Consider the following 17,383-nt stretch of genomic DNA (forward strand, 5'->3'; position numbering starts at 1 on the left):
GCGCTGCCCCTTGCCAGCTGGTAGGGGCAGCGTCACCATTAAGGCTGAAAGGGTGAGGCCTCTGGAAGCTGAGGCCGTTTTCATGAAAACTGAAACTCCACGAGTTTCAGTCTCCAGGAAAACGGCCTCAGCTTCCAGCGGCCTCGCGTTTTCTCCATAATGGCGGCGCAGGCCAACAGGCTTCTCCTGCTTAAAGGGATGCCTCGCAGGTGCGGCGCCACCATTACGGCTGAAAGGCATTTTTTTCTGGAGCCTGAAGCTTTCGCACACGAGCGAGAGCTTCAGGCTTCAGAAAAAAATCCTTTTGTGTAGTGGCCCGGGCTGGCAGGGGAGATTAGTGGGCCCCACAGGGCCCCACCAGGCCCCGTCCCACTTAAAGCCCTGGCCGGCGGTAAAAGGCAATGTTACTGTTGTGGGCTCTTATTTTTCTTTCTTTTTTTTAAAGTATTAATCTGATCGGATGGCCACTACCAACCCCGCCCCTTCTAGACCACGCCCCCTCTGCCCCCAACTCCTCCCCCACCCCGGCACTTGTGGGATCCCCCACCACATTTTTTCCATTTCCACCACTGTATATAAGCTTGTTTCCATGAAATCTCTTCCGAGTCATTTTATCATTAACTTCTTAGATCGTGGCTGTCCCCAAGGTCTCGTTCACCCCACCTCCCCCGATTTTTCAGTGTGAATGTACGTGTTTTTGTAGTAAGTATTCAGCGTGTTGTTAGTTATAATAAATTGAGGGTCTGTATGTGAGTGCATCACTCATGTTCTGAATATGGGTCTTCATTTTTTTGCACAGATTGTCCTAATTTATGCCAAAAGACGCCTGCCCTGGAAATATATGTGAATGAATGCTCTGAGTGGTTTCTAAAAAGCACTTACTTCTGAGTGAGTCCAAATTTGGATAAGATGTGAGGTCATAAAGAGTGTAGCTGGAGCACGTGCAGGCTATTGGGGTATTTGTCTAGCTGTGGAATAACGTGTTCCTCTCCGCCCCTTTCTGCCACCGTTCTGCAGCCAATGACGAAAAGATCAAGGCGGGGGATTTCCGCAACTTCATCCAGCGCAAAGCCTGCCAGATGCAGCTGAATCCCGGCAAAGAGTACCTGCTGATGGGGAAGGATGGGGACACGACCGACACGGAGGGACAGTAAGTGGCACCACTTACACATGCATGCTGCGCATACCCGCACACAACACCGCCAACAGCCCCAATGCGCAAATTCACCACACATGCCATGCGCATGCCCAATCACACAGTGACACCACAGACACACTTGCACAAACCCAGACACACACATGCATGCTGCACATACCCGCACACAACACCACCAACAGCCCCAATGCGCAAATTCACCACACATGCCATGCGCAATCTCAAACACTCAGTGACACCACGTACACACATGCACATACCCAGACACACACATGCATGCTGCACATACCCTCACACAACACCCACAATGCCCAAATTAAGCACACATGCCACGCACATGCCCAAACACGCAGTGACACCGCCTACACACATGCACATACCCTGACACAAACATGCGTGCTGCACATACCCGCACACAACACCACCAACACGTACAATTTCACCACACATGCCATGCACATGCCCAAACAAACAGTGGCACCACATACACAAATGCACATACCCACATACACACATGCACGCTGCACATACCCGCGCAAAACACCAACACCCACAATGCGCACATTCACCAAACATAGCATGCACATGCCCAAACACACAGTCACATACACACATGCACATACGCAGACAAACACATGCATGCTGCACATACCCACACAAAACACCAACAACAGTCCCAATGTGCAAATTAACCACATATGTCATGCACATGCCCAAACATGCAGTGACACCACATACACACATGCACATACACAGACAAACACATGCACGCTGCACATACCCGCGCAAAACACCAACACCCACAATTCACAAAGTTACAACACAGTGACACTACATACACACATGCACATACGCAGACACACACATGCACACTGCACATACTTGCGCACAACACCAACACCCACAATGCACAAATTCACCACACATGCCAATGCCATGAACAAACACATAGTGACACCACATACACACATGCACAGACACACACATGCATGCATGCATATACGCGCACACATACACACGCTGCTTTTTAAGTACGCCTAGGGAGGTTTGTCCATTGTCATATACACTTTTTGCTATGTTATGCAATGCTAATATGCTGTTATACTGCTGCAAATTACCAGAGTAGTAGTTTTAGAGCGCCTAGCCTGTGCCATAGAGTGGCATGCTGTGCCTCTGCCGGGGTATCCAGAACTTGCTCTACTGGAGGAAAGAAAAGGAGCAATGGGAAGATAAGAGAACGGGGAAGTTGGAAATGGATGCTACAAACACAGCAAAGGAGGGATGCATTTTGGGGGAAGTATGTTTTGCGGCTGCCACTCCGGGAGGCGGAGCAAAGTCCTGGAAGCGCAAGGAGATGGAAATGTCCTAAAGTGTTGTAATAATTCGGTTGTGCTTTTAAGCGCATTTAGATAACTGTAAGTGAGTACACAATACTTGTATGGAATAAAGGAGAGGAAAAGAAGATTAAAGACCATTAAGAGTAGATGACCTCTGTAGACCTTTAATACCTCCAGTCCTGAAAAAATGGACTAGACCGGGTATTTAAATCATACGAAAAATATAAATTTATTTGCATTCAATATTCACACAACTCATAACATCTTTATAGTCACTGGGGAAGGTGACTTTAAATGTTCACACAAAACTTGAATCCAACATACACAAGACAACATAAATGAATCATCAAAAGACAGGTTGACACTACATATGATAACACACAATAGAAATACATATATGTCCAACTATCCGCATTTGTGTTTTAATTGGCTCTACATGTTTCTGTCCCTCTAAACACAACCTAAATGTGTTGAACATTCATCAGGGGCTGAAAATTGGAAGCAATGCGATGAAGGACGCTTACATGTGAATGGCAAGAACTTCCAAATAAGCTTTAAGAGGTTCCCATGATCTAAAGTGATAAAGGAAAGAGAGGAAACAAACACCCAATTGATTAACGGTAACCAATGTCCAAAGTATACAAGAAAACAAACGAAGAAACCAATGCTCCATCTGTGTATGCAGAATACATTGTAAATGGTGTACCTGCACCTTACGCCTGATATCTCCTGTTTATAGGATATGCAATATCCTGTCTTTACCATTATTTATTTATTTGTATTTTTTAAAGCGCTCACACAGCCTGGGGGCATCGAGGCACTGTTACAGGAATATGACATAGTTGCGTATTTATAACGCGCTTAACACCCAGAGGTTACTAAGCGCGGACCCGGGGATCGAACCTGTGATGATTTGTGTTGTCTTGTTTCCAAGGCGAGCACGTTGCCGCTGAGCTATCCTCCCGGGACAACCATTAAGACAGTGGTTAGGAAACGCCACGAATTGGCACGTTCTGCAAAACATAAATATGAACCCATAGGAAAACGTAAATAAAGAGCGCTTAAATAGTGCTCAGAAAAGCTTGCAGTCACAACCTAGCTACGCTGCTCTGCGAGTAAAGATGGATCAGAGATAGAGATGAATCCTGGAGCGGAGATAGAGATGAATCCTGGAGCGGAGATAGAGATGAATCCTGGAGCGGAGATAGAGATGAATCCTGGAGTGGAGATAGATATGAATCCTGGAGCAGAGATAGAGATGAATCCTGGAGTGGAGATAGAGATGAATCCTGGAGCGGAGATAGAGATGAATCCACCCCATTCTCTGATGAGAAACCAAAAATGGACAATAGGTTGAAAGGCTCACACATCACCTATAGGTCTCGAAGCAGCGATGGTGCAGAGACAGCTGGCTACGCCTTCACTCCACCACCAACCTCCTGGCTCATGTGCCCCAGCGGATGGAGTTCTGGAAGTGGCATATACAACATGTCCCCCTCATAGAATGACAAAAGAGAAGGTGAGGAGAGATGGGAGAGGGGAGAGAGGAAAAAGCGGGGGAAAGGAGGGGAAGAAGGAATGGGTTGAGGACGAAAAGGAACAGCACAAAAGATTTCAATAATAAATGTAGTCGAGGGGCGTGGCGTGATGGCCGCATGAAAGGACGTGCCCTGGAGGAGCTCCCATGGATCCGACATCGATCCTGAAGGAAAATGAAGTGTCCATGAACCTAGGCATGCCGGCAGCATACGTATAGATGCATGAATGGTTGGAGCATACATCGAGCACTAAAGGGGAAGGATTCGTAGCAGGACACGGAAGCTACAGCAGCCCGAAGAAAACTGGGCGCCTGTGCACTGAATGCAAACAAGATGGCCAGCAGAGGACAAAGGGTCATAAACTGACCACGGTACTGCCACCGCAATATTCGCTGTTGCGGCCGTGACCGGGACTGCTGTGACGCAGGGCCGCCTGATAAGCCGGGCTTCAGCGCAAAACTGATCAGCTGGCCGGGGGGGCCTGCAGAACGAGCCGCTGCAGCAGCATTGACTGGTGTGGCCGGGATCGCGCCCTCTGCGGCACCGGATTACTGCAGGAGCCCTGCCTGGAAGCAGAATCTGGGTCCTGGTTAGGAGGCATAGCCGGATCGAGACACATGCATTGTGGCCTGCGACAAACGCGGACATGGCGCAAGACTGCACCATCGCCGAATGCCGGTCAATTTGGGGTGCGGAACGCAAGGCTCCCAGCGGCGTTGCTGCCACTGAGGAAGGGACGGCAGGACGGCGACCGCTGGGCACACTGGCCTACACAACGGGACCCCTGGGTCTCCTAGTAGAGCAGAGGCCTCGCAAGACCAAGGCCCAGAGGGGGACTGGATAACATACGTCGACCTTCATAACGATCCGGACCACCAGGGGGCTGGTGCCGGAGCTCGATCGTGCTGTAATGTCGCATACAGACCCACTGGAGCCAGACCCAGTGGATACCCAGATTGGCAGAACAGTGTCCCATCGCGCTCAGGAGCGGAGCGAGGAGATTGAAAACAGAGACAGCTCCGAACAAATTGGGACCCGATAGAAGACCGTGGGGCCCTGGTGGGGTGTGCCCGGGGGGGTCTCCCAATGGAATCTTGCCAGGAGCGCTGGAATAAACACCCAGCCAGAATATGGGTCGGCAGGCACAAGCCCCCAACACGGCGCACACCCCCTGCTTCTGAGCAGATGCTGAAGTAACGCATGGGCCAGGGTGAGGAAACTGGAGTACCCAGTCTGAGGGGCGCATACCGGGACCGGAAAGCAGCATACACGGCCCTGGAGGGTGCTGGTAAGCACGAGCCCCCCGCGTAGTGCGCCATCCACAGTATACGAGCTGGTGGTGCAGAAAACATAGGTTGGTGAAAGAGGTGAACTGTGCACCGTAGCCTGAGGACGGAGAGGAGTTGAACCGGAGTTGGAGCCATCCACGTGTGCCGTGGCTCCCGCATAACTACCCCTACAAAACAAACAACACAAAAGGCTGCACAGATGAGATCCGCGTACAGAGGGACCCTTCTGCCAGTTGAACAGGGCAGAGCAGGCAGCTCACCCCGGAATATTTGCTGAACCCCAGGGAATACGCAAAAAATGTAGCTTGCACCGGCACGGGGTTGGACAAAAGCGCCAGAGACAAGACTGTGGGCCAGATGGCTGTGGGGCCCCATCGGGCCCCGGTGTAGAGGGGCGTGGGACCAGCCATTTCGCCCGACCACCAGGAGACCAGCGGAATAACACTGAGCGGGTGCAAGCACGTGGGAGGACACAGCCTATTTCAGGAGCGCAGTAGGCAGGAGAAGGTACCCCTAACACAGGCAAAGCGGGCTCCAAACATCAGGAACAGCCCGACACCACGTAGACTCTCACGCGAGAGGCGGCTGAGCTGGCTCACACATAGTTGGCACGGCACAATGTCTGACAAAGTTGTAAGAGCAAGCAGCCCACGTTAGATGTCTATGCCAAGACATCCCCAGGGACAGAGGGGGTCAGGAGTAAGGACAAAACTACCACTGTGATGGAGGAGCTTCCAGGCACGATCCAAGAGGGGCTGGCGGCGAATGCGGACCTGAAAGTTGCCTGGGAGACTAAGCTGGGCCTGGCTATGAACGAACTGAAAGTGGCACTGGACCTCAAGGTCGGAACGGTCCAGGAAGAAGTGAACTTACTAATACAAGATGTGAGAACGCTTGCGGAGCGCACTGGAAACCTGGAAAAAGAGATGGCCCCAAACACGGCAGACTGCGCCGCCCATAGATCGGAACTCGATGCCTTGTACAGCGAGTAGGCAATCTGGAGAACAGAGCGGAGGAAGCAGAAGGACGCGCCAGATGCAATAACATCCGCATTGTTGGATTGCCAGAAGGAACGGGAGGGCCTAACCCAATGGAATACGTGGAAACCATGTTACTGCAGGAAATAACCGGAGGGACACTGACCCAGGGGTTTGCTGTTGAAAGGGCGCACAGGGCTCTAGCGAGGAGGCCGCCCCCGGGAGCCCCTCCCAGGCCGTTGATTGCAAAAATTCGGAATTATCAGGATCGGGAAAGAATACTTGAATTCTTCCCGAAGGGTGGAATGATCGAAAGGGGGCCTGCGAAAATCACCACATACCCGGACTATACCTTGCAGGTACAACGTAGCAGAATGAACTTCAGAGCGGTGAAAAGAAGACTGGGAGAAACAGGTTATAGATATATGTTGCTTTACCCGGCCAGACTGAAGGTGGTCCACATGAACAAAACTTTGTTTTTCGAGACGCCAGAGGACGTTATGGATTGGCTGGATATGCAGACCCACCCCCAAGAATCGGTTTTCCAGACGGGAGCCGAAGAAGATAAGTAACATGTTGCTGTGACACCCTAGGTGACATAGCGCCAGACATTGGGACTAGAATATAGCATTAAATAAGGCTCACAGGGAAAGTGCTGCTGGGAAAGTACATGCTTGCAAGATCCGTTTGAACTGAATAATCCTAATTATATAAGTGAGAGCTCCAGGGAAACAACCCTTGAACCCACATAGCAGTACGCTTAGTTAGGTCACTATTAGCTTGGTGACGCCCCGCGGGGTCCTAGTCCTCGGTGGCACGAGAAAGGACCAGACGCGGGTGGGCCTGAGATCCAGGGATGGAGCGGGGAATTGTTTGGGGTTGGGTAGGGAGGGGGAGGGAAAGAGTTGTATGCAGTGGGGCATGGTTGGGGAAGGGGGGAGTTGTTGAGGAGGGGAAATGAGCCTGGAAACGAGCCATCGGGAACGACATGGGAAGTGGAGGGGAGAGAGAGGACATCAAGTCAATGGAATCGGGTAACCTCAGAGTTGTGACCTGCAATGTGCGGGGCCTCAATAGTTACCTAAAATGTAATAAAGTAATGATGTACCTAAAGAGGATGAGGATTGAAATAGCTCTGCTACAGGAAACCCACCTCACCAAGGAGAAATGGAGGTGGTTAGGAGAAAATGGAAGGGTAGCGTCACGGGAGCCACATACTCGGCATATGCAAGAGGGGTGGTTACATGGGTGGCACCACATGTGCTGTTTCAGCTGCTCTGATCGACGACAGACCCGGAAGGTAGAATGGTGGTGGTGGCGGGACTCCTGGAAAACAGGGAAGTGAACATCATAAATTCATATGCCCCTAACCATCATACTGCTGCCTTTTTTAGGTCCTTATATAGTAAAATTAGCCCCCTGCTAGGTGGCGCAATATTGTGGGGAGGCGATTTCAATTGCACCCTGAACCCCGGGATGGACAGGTCAGATAGCAAGCTATCAAAACCTGCGCCAGCAGCCAAAGCGTTGGGGACACTGTTGACAGACCTTAGACTGGAGGATGTGTGGAGACGGTTGCACCCAACGGACAGGCAATACTCGCATTACGCAGTGCCACCTGACCTGAATACTAGGCTGGATTATGTGTTCGCCGCCGAGATAGCGGGAGAAATGGTGAGCGCAGAATATAAAGCCAGGGTGCATTCGAACCATTCGCCTTTGGTCGTGGAGTGGCAACACCACTCCCCTAGAGCGCGAGCCCCGACGTGGAGGCTCAGAGCTGAGGCCCTACAGGACCCGGGATTCTGAGAGGACCTGAGGGAGGCCATCGAGGAATATTTTGACATCAATACGAGCAGTGTACGATCCATGGGAACAGTATGGGAGGCATTTAAGGTGGTGGTGCGTGGGGTAGCCATATCAAAATCCAAAGGGCTCCAAGGGGGTATAGAACAAGACTTGCAGGAAACTGAAAGAGAGCTAGAAGACCTGATGCGAAGGGGGGGGACCACCCGGGAAGACAGTGCTAAGATAAGAGATCTACAAAATACTAGCAGCGAACTCGAGGATAGACTGTGCAAGCTAAATTATATGAAATACACAGAGAGGCAACATGCGGGGGGAGACAAGCCGGGCAGACTACTGGCCTGGTTATACAAAAATGAGACACACCGGCCGGTGATTAGAGAAGTCAGGGATGCGGAAGGCCAGATCCGTAACACCCAGGAAGGAGTAATAAGGAGTTCCTCATATACTATAAACGTTTGTATGAAGATGTGGGTGGAGATATGGATCAAGAAATTCTGGAAACAATAGAAGATATAGGGCTGCCCACCTTGGATGACCTAGAACGAGCAGATCTGGAGGCTCCAATCACCTCAGATGAACTGGAGGCGGTGATCCAACACCTGCCCACGTGTAAAGTGCCCGGCTCGGATGGGTTACCCAGCGAATTCTACAAAGCGTATAGGCAGGAGCTACTCCGAGAGGCAATGATCATCCCGCTCCTGAAACCGGGCAAGCCGAATGAGGACTGTGGGTCCTATAGCCCCTTATCGATGCTTAATCAAGATAGCAAAATACTCAGGGCAGTGCTTGCCAACAAGCTTAAGCAAGTAATTGGGAGATTGATACACTCGGAGCAAACAGGCTATGTCCCAGGCAGGTACATCACGGATAACCACAGAAGGCTACACCATATTATTGATCAAACAGAGAATGGCCCGGGTGAGCTGGCCATAGTGTCGCTGGATACGGTCAAAGCCTTTGACTCAGTGAGGTGGCCATGGCTGATGGCGACCCTGAAAGGATACGGGATAGGGCCGGGATGTATTAGATGGGTCAAGATGTTATATAGCTCCCCGATCGCAAGGGTCAAAACGGGGACCATAATCTCAGACAAGTGGCAACTCAGTAGGGGAACTAGACAGGGATGCCCCTTGTCGCCCATGTTATATATCCTTGCGTTGGAGCCGTTGGCAATTTGCCTTAGGCAACAATACGGAGAGGTGGGGATTCGTACGACAGAAAACACACACTTGATATCACTGTACGCAGATGACATGCTCCTCTATCTGCGATTCCCGGAGGAGAATCTGCAATATGTGCTGGAGATGATGGATCGCTATGCCGCCCTCTCGGGCATATCGGTAAACCCCGGGAAGTCCAGCGTGTTCCCCCTGGGAAGGTACAAAGGCATTGCACAGGAAAACCTGCCCATTCTACAGATACCCTGGCAGACCGAGACGTTTAGATATTTAGGCATAAACATATACCACAAGATAGAGGTAGAGCACAAACACAATACAGAGAAGGCAGTTGAAGACATTAAAAAGGGCATGGTGTTCTGGTCCAGATTACCCCTGGCCATGATGGGAAGAGCAGTGCTGCTCAAAATGGTGGTCTTGCCCAGACTATTACACTTTTTTGTAAATGTCCCATACTTGATCCCCAGACGTTTCTTTGCCAGACTCCATAGTCTGTGCAGGGGTTTCATATGGCAAAATTCTAGAAATAGGGTGGCCCTGTGGAAACTACAAAACTCGTGTGATAAGGGGGGCATAAACCTGCCAAATTTTGAATTAAATGACTTGGCGGGACAGTTATTATATCTAGCTAGGTGGTTGTCCGCAGAGGAATCCGCGGAAGGCAGGCTCTTGCATGGTGACTCTGCCCCATACTTCCTAAAAGAGACAGTGGGGGTCATTACGACCCCGGCGTTAAGGGGTTAACAGCGCCGTAAAAGGCTGTGGCGCCGTTAACCCCTTTACGCCTTACTACGAGGTCCCTTTGCGGCTCCCAACCTTAACGGCTGGTCTGGACCATCCGTTAAAGTAGGGACCCGCAAAGGGACCTTGATGGCAATTACGGTACCGCAATTTGCGGTACCGTAATTGCCGCCTTCCCCATTCCCATTGAGCACTATGGGGCAAAAATGGGAATGAGGAAGGGCCATGTAGAAAGGGGGAATTACCGCCCCGCCAACCTTGCAATGGGGTAGTAATTCCTCCTTTCTCCATGGCGGACTCCGGCATGGACCATGGTGCTAATAGCACCATGGTTTAGCGCCGGAGTCCTAATGAGGGCCAGTGTGGCTGCGTAAAACGAAAGTGGCGGGGATGGGGAGACTGTTGGTGCTGGGCTGGGAGGTCTGGTACAGGGCATGCAGAACTGTGGGTGACCTGGACCCGCTCTCTTAGCAGGTCCCGTTGGTGGTGCTATGTGGGGAAGACTCCCAACTGATTAAAGGGGTCCGCAGATACTGGGAACCGGTGGGCCTGGCCACCCTTGGAGACATATGGCAGGAGGGGGAGGCAGTGGAACTCCAGAGGTTGCGGGAGGAAACAAGGGTGCATAGGGGCCAATATATCACTTACACCAGGATCATGAAACGGGTGAGGGAAAGGTGGCCCGAAACAGTACTTGCAGAAGAACCAGATGCCACCCTAGAAATGATGTACGATGTCTCGGAGGGTGGGCACGAAATATCTCGGATATATGAGCTCCAAAGTATGAAGGTGGGGAAGGAGCTGCTCCAATTGAGGCTTGACTGGGAGGGAGAGGTGGGTGAACCCATGATAGAGGGCCAATGGGATAGAGCCCAAAGGTACCACAAGAAGGTGTCCCGGAATGCGAGACTCCAGCAGATCCAGCTATATGTCACCCACAGAGCTTACCTGACCCCCGGCAAAATACCCAGGTTTGGTGGCTCGGCCATACAGAAATGCCCCAGGTGCGGGGAGGAAGAGGCTGGGCTGTTACATATGTTCTGGGCTTGCCCAGAGGTGAAGATATTCTGGGTAGAACTGGAGACGAGATTGGCCAGTCAGGCGGTGGTGCTTGACGTGGGGTCTGCTTGGGCATGCATGCTTGGGAGTTTCCCTAGGCCACGAAATCTAAAACATATTAGCAAGATGAAATACCTGGCCTATATCTTGGCCAAGTGCAGAATTGCAATGTGCTGGAAGGCGGCCCACCGGCCTAGAGTGGAGATGTGGTGGGCAGACCTCCTGAAATGGGCTGAAGCAGAAACTGCGGTCTGGTATGAAGCAGTTACTAGAGAGGGAGAGGAAGAGGTAGGCCCCCTGATAGCCTGGAGACAACTGGTGACCTCGATGGCAAACCCCCACCAGGACAATCATGAAACGGAAGACTGGAATGAGTTGGAAATAACTGAGGCACCTGAAGATGTGCAGGTGGATGGCATAGATACGACGGCTCGAGTTTTTGGGGAGGGAGGGGGGAGGACGGAGAAGAGCATTGACATTGATTATGAACGTCCTAAATGGTTGTAATGTTTGGAGTGTTGTTTGTTTAAATTAATAAAAATTGTTTAAAAAAACAAATAAATAATAAATGTAGTCATTGCTCCGACAAGGAACTATTCTTCTCGCTCTTCTGGATGAGCCTTTGCTACGGCATAGGCATGCCACCACTTGAACCGCTCTCGGACCACCTTTCGTGTACAATTGGGGCAGTTGACTCAGTGCCATGTAAGGACTGGGTGATTGCTGTGTCCCTCGGAGCAGGAACCGCATTATTGGTCGACCACTTCGTACCGTCCTCAGGACGAGCACTTTTCTGTCCAACATCCCTTACTTGCTGGCGTTCCTGGTATCTTGACAATCTTTTTAGCACTCTTTGTGGGTTCCTAATATGCACCCAATCACCTTCTTGGAATGATGTATTGCGAGTCGCTCTCGTTTTTGCATAAACTCCTTATATTTGCGTTGGTTTTCATGGACTCTCTTCAGTATTTCTACCATGTCTATACTTTTAGTATGATTTTTTTCTGCCCAAAATGGATTTAATCTGTTGTATGACACTCTTCCTCTCATCATTACAATGGTTCAACACCGGTGGAGGAATGAGGGGTCATTCTGTAAGCTCTGAGTGTCTCTCTCAATATTTCTCTCCATGGAAAAGCATTCGCCAAAGCTAGTTGTATGGTATTTTTGATTACTCCGTTCATTCGTTCAACCAGGCCATTCTCCATAGGGTGATAAAGTGATGTGCGTCTGTGGTTGATGCATCTATTCTTCAGAAAAGCGTGCATGTCGTCAGAGACAAACTGCACTCCATTGTCTGACACTATTTCTTCTGGGTCTCCTTCTTTATTGAAAACTTCTTCTAGAAATGTGATAACTTTCCTGGTGGTGATGGTGTCCTCCACAATACCCCATTCCACCCATTTGGACATGTAGTCTACTAAGCATATGATGAAAGCTTTATAGTTTCCAGGGTCAGGAATGGGCCGGTGATGTCCATTCCTAGTTTGCACCAAATCTTTTTGTGCATTTTTATCAGAATTAATGGTGCAGTGTGTGGTTTCTTGGACTTGTCACTATTAGCATAAGGTTGACATGTTTTCACCAGTTCTTCCGCCTCTTTCATCATACTTGCCCACCAGTATTCCTCCCTTAGGTGTCTCTTGGTAAGGTTCTTCCCTAAATGGCCTTCAAGTGCAAGTTGTAAAAATGTTCCACTGAGGCATTTTGGGGGAATTAGTCATTCTCCTCTGAGTAGGCATCCATGGTTTACACTTGTCTCATTGTTAAGATAAGTGTATCCTTGGAATGTATGTTCCCTGTCTTTCCACCCCCCTCGGTCCAATAGCTTTCAGCCATGTCATCTCTTTGTCCTCCTTCACAGCCATCTTCACATTCCTCTTTAGAGAAGGCCGGCTGAGTTCTTGCTATGACACATTCTTCCACTTCATCCCCTTGCTTTTCCTTGTCAGTGTCATCCCATGGCAATCTTGATAAACAGTCGGCCACAACATTTTCATGACCAGGAACATATGCCACTTTAATATTGTACTGCATTATGTCTACTAACCACCTGTTAATCCTTGGCGAAACCCAGAGCGACTTGGATGAACATTTAATGTGAAAAAGGGGTTTGTCGTCTGTCTTAATTATCACTGGCAAACCCCATATTAATGTCCAGAAGTGTCGAAGCACCCAATGGATCCCTAGAGCTTATCTTTCAATCGTACAGTAATTCAGCTCTGCTTGATTCAAAACACATGAGGCAAACACTATGGTTACATCGATTCCATCTTGAATCTGTTTCAGTATGCATCGCAGACCGATGCCACTCACACCCACAGTGAGTATGTTGGTTGCAGATGGGGAAAAATGTTGAGTGTGGGAGCTCCTAACACCCTTTCTTTGATCTTAGTTAACTCCTCTTGGCAACGTTCAGACCATTCAAATAATGCATCCTTCTTCATTAGAGCTCACATATTTTCCGTCTTGTTCCACAATTTGGGACAAACTTTGAATAATATTCTGCCATGCCCACAAATGAGCACAGCTGCTGATCTTTGTTTGTTGGTGGAGGTATTCTTAATATTGTTTCCATCAGTTTGGTCTTGGGCTTTATCCCATCTTGAGTGGTGACATGCCCTAAATATGTCACCTCTGTTACATAGAGCTGCCCCTTTAGGGTGTTATAAAATGTACGTTTGACAGAACCTGCAGTACTGAAAATTAGGTCCTCTGTAGTGTTTTTTGAGCAGGTGGAATGCCACAGAAAGTTGAAGGAGAATGGGCGCCACGGTACGTTTCTGGTCCCCAGTTAACTCTGTGTCATCCCATATGGAGAGAAGGAGTAATTCATTACTGTGCTAGCTGGGGCCGGAGCAAGATGATTGCTTTCTTCAATTAATAGTTTAATTCGATTGTAAGCTACTTTGTCTGCCATTTTTCCTAGAAATCTGTATTTGGACGTTGCCCAAAATGTATTATGATGAGTAAATTCCAGAAATTGGTCCAGAATAGTTGGGGTATATCCTTTTTGGGTAAACTTTAACAAATTAGGCCCTCTCGAATTTACATATACACACTCTTCCTGCTCAACATGAATTGTTCTCGCGAAGATGCCACTGTTGTAGATGATGAGTCACGATAGCCAATCAAAGACAGATTACAGATTGGTACTCATCACAGACCTGTGGCACAATCTCAGTGGTGTTGCGCAGTATTGTGGAGCACATTTAGATCTACTGTTCCTTAAGTGGCCATACTGGCCTACATTGGTTCAGTCAGTCTGGAAATATGTTCTAACTGTGACATGGCCTTTTTACTAGCATTAAGGGCAACGCCAACAGTAGTAATGGAATATATTGGCAGAGCCAGCATGGACATGGTTTCTTATAGTATCATTACTGGCCTTATGGGCAAAGCAAACATGTATATATTCTCATGTTGTAACACTGGGATATATTGGTGCAGCCAGAATGGACATTTATGGGCACAGTCAGCATGAAAACGTTTTTACACTGGCTGAATGATAGCATAAAGTGTCCAAAGGGATCATGAAAATGTGCTGAAAAATGTTACCTTACAAAACTGATTGTAAACTGTGTGGCTTTTTACTCAATCGTTCAGAGAAAGTTTGCAGTTTTATCATTAAAAAAAAATGCCTTCTATGAGAATCACCCCAAAATCTCCCACCCACTATGCTCGGTCGCTCATGCATTTTTGTAAGAAATGTGTACGCCCCTCTCATTAAACAATTCACAAGCTGCTGCTGTGAGGCTCCCACCCCATGAGTGAGACAGTTCTGCAATGGGTGAGACTCACAGCCCAAGAGTGAGAATGTGGTAAACGGCGAGTGGCACTAAAAGGCTTGAAACTCACACCCCGTGAGTGAGACAGTTCTCCAATGGGAAAGACTCACACCCCATGAGTGAGACGGTGCTCCAGTGGGTAAGACTCACACCCCCATGGGAGATAATGTCCTAAATTGGGAAAGATGCACACCCTATGAGTGAGTCCATAAAATGGGTGAGACTCTCACCCAATGAGCAAGACAGTGCTCCAATGGGTGAGACTCACTCCATGGGTGAGAATGTACAAAAAGGAGTGAGATGTGCATCCAGTGGGTGAGACAGTGAAACACTGGGCGTATACCTCAATGAGTTTGTTCTCTAGCAGCAGAACCCTGAAGTCTAATGTCTCCCTCTGCCTCTTTCTCACCCCTTCGCCCACAGGTTGCAGTACCTGCTGGAGTCCACCTCCTGGATTGAGGAGCTCGGGTCCCCGGGGATCTGCAAAGCCACCACCAACCGCAACAAGTGCGCGCTGGCCGAGGCCTTCATGGAGGAGTACGGCAAAAATGGCTGCATGGTCTAGGGGGCCAAGGGAGCGGTCCTGGAGGCGATGTGGCCAGCGTGTGGTGAACCCCAAACCTCATAGCCCCTTGCATAGCCCCTTGCACCTGTGGTCCCCAAGACTGATGATAGCTAATGTGATAGGCTGAAAATGCCAGGCCAAAGTGGATGGGCACATTGCACTGATGATCCAGCGTTGCCAAACCAACACCAGCTCTGCGCCACCGGCCTCCCTTCCCTCCTCGCCCCTCCACATCCTCCGTGCACCGCCTTCCTCCCTTGCCTTCACCGATAGCCTCCACTTGTGAAACTGATTTCATGCAGAGTGTAGCTCTCATTCTCAAACTATTGGAGGAGCTTTTGCCACATTGTTGCCGTTGTTACCAAACACACACTTGACATCCATTTAATGTGATACTGTTGCTAGATGCTGCGTAATAATAAAGTCTGGTTTTTACATGGCGCCCAGTGCCAGATTCCACCCACTTCTAAGCACTGCAGTAACAGCTGCTGTTATTGGCTGAATTCATGCTTTTGAATCTGCTGAGATTTAGGGTCAGAATGGGCACTAGGGAGACTGTTGATCAGTCAGGGAGATTCCCCTGACTTCCGGGAGACCTTCAGGAGCCCCTGCTGCCTCTGCCTATAGACAGGTCTCCTGTCTAATATAGCCATGTGTGCTTTCCAGTATTGGTCAGTTAAGGTCTTCACTGCTCAGTCTAACTTCCCCACTATGGCCGCTTCACACTGGAATGCGCTTCCCACTCACCTACGTATGATTGACTCCCATTTAGCATTCCGCAAAGCTATTAAAACTACGCTTTTTGTTTAGTAAAAACTCCTGCATACAAGTATAGATTCTGCCTAAATGTTTGCTTTCCATGTACTGCATTTGCACCTCTGTCTGTTCACTTACGCTTTTGTAACCAAGCCTGTTACCGTTCATTTGTTTCCATTGAATCAAGTCTTCTTACAATTTCATGTAACAGCGCCTCGATGCCTTTGGGCTGCAAGTGCGCTATACTAATGCAACTAAGTAAATAAATAAATAAATAAATACACTTCCCCTGTCATGCTTTTCACTGATTGACCCCCACATATTTTCCACCTCCTATTGCTCTGAGTCCACCTACAGTACATCTTCTGCCACCTTCTCTCCGCTTCCTTTCTGTGCCCACACTCTTTCTTCGGGATGTCTGTGTGTTAAAGTGTTTTTCTGCACAGGGCTTCATAGTAGCACAGACTGCCCACCGGCGGCTTGATCCACAGGTAACACACGACACTGAAAGCCCCACTTCTTCACTGTCTTTGCCAAACCTGCATTTGCGTAGAACACATTATAACATGTAACCTGAATGGATGTTTACAAATGATTGACATGTTTTCTCATTTTCTGTTTTTACCAAAGTTATGCTTCTGTTTGCACACTATAACATGCAATAAAGAAAATAGTGTTTCCTCCTTAGCTGTGTTCGACTAAGTCATGTTTCTCTGTCACACATATAATTAACCAGAAGTCTCTTGCCTACAAAATCAAGGTCCTGTTTGAATGCGCTGAGCACGATTGCCCGAGGAAGCAACCCAGGAGGGGTGTTGCAAGCCTTCATCCCAAAATATGTGTTAGCCTCGGGCATCATCTCTACAAGAGCTACAGCTGTGCTCTATGAAACCTTTTCCTCTGCACGCTTATGGACGCCAATATCGACACTCACCGGTGGCTGGGGCCGCTGATGTCTCTGATCACCACCGGCTATGATCGATAACTGGGCCTAATGCTGATCCTGATTAATAGCTGGAGTCAGTAAGGCCAGTGATCAATGACGGGGGTAATTAATGACACTCCTGGGTATGTGTGGCCAAGGATCATCAATAAACAGCGCTGATAGTGGCCCTGGTCGAGGGCCATGGCTGCCATACACTGCGATAAGTAACTCACGATAATGGGCACTCTGGTCAATAACTGGGCTT

General features: G+C 49.1%; 1 protein-coding gene across 1 annotated transcript in view; it reads left to right on the forward strand.

Moving 5' to 3' along the window:
* LOC138521816 (complement C4-B-like) overlaps positions 1-16,880 on the forward strand; it is a 528,615-nt gene extending 511,735 nt beyond the window's left edge. The window contains exons 40-41 of the mRNA XM_069634932.1: positions 1,018-1,150; positions 15,296-16,880. Of these exons, the coding sequence (XP_069491033.1) occupies positions 1,018-1,150; positions 15,296-15,437 (275 nt within the window). The 3' untranslated portion in view covers positions 15,438-16,880. The remainder of the gene's footprint in view (positions 1-1,017; positions 1,151-15,295) is intronic.
* Positions 16,881-17,383: the final 503 nt, after the last annotated feature.

The sequence above is a fragment of the Ambystoma mexicanum genome, chromosome 13, assembly GCF_040938575.1.
Source record: "Ambystoma mexicanum isolate Mex_15411 chromosome 13, UKY_AmexF1_1, whole genome shotgun sequence".
NCBI lineage: Eukaryota > Metazoa > Chordata > Amphibia > Caudata > Ambystomatidae > Ambystoma > Ambystoma mexicanum.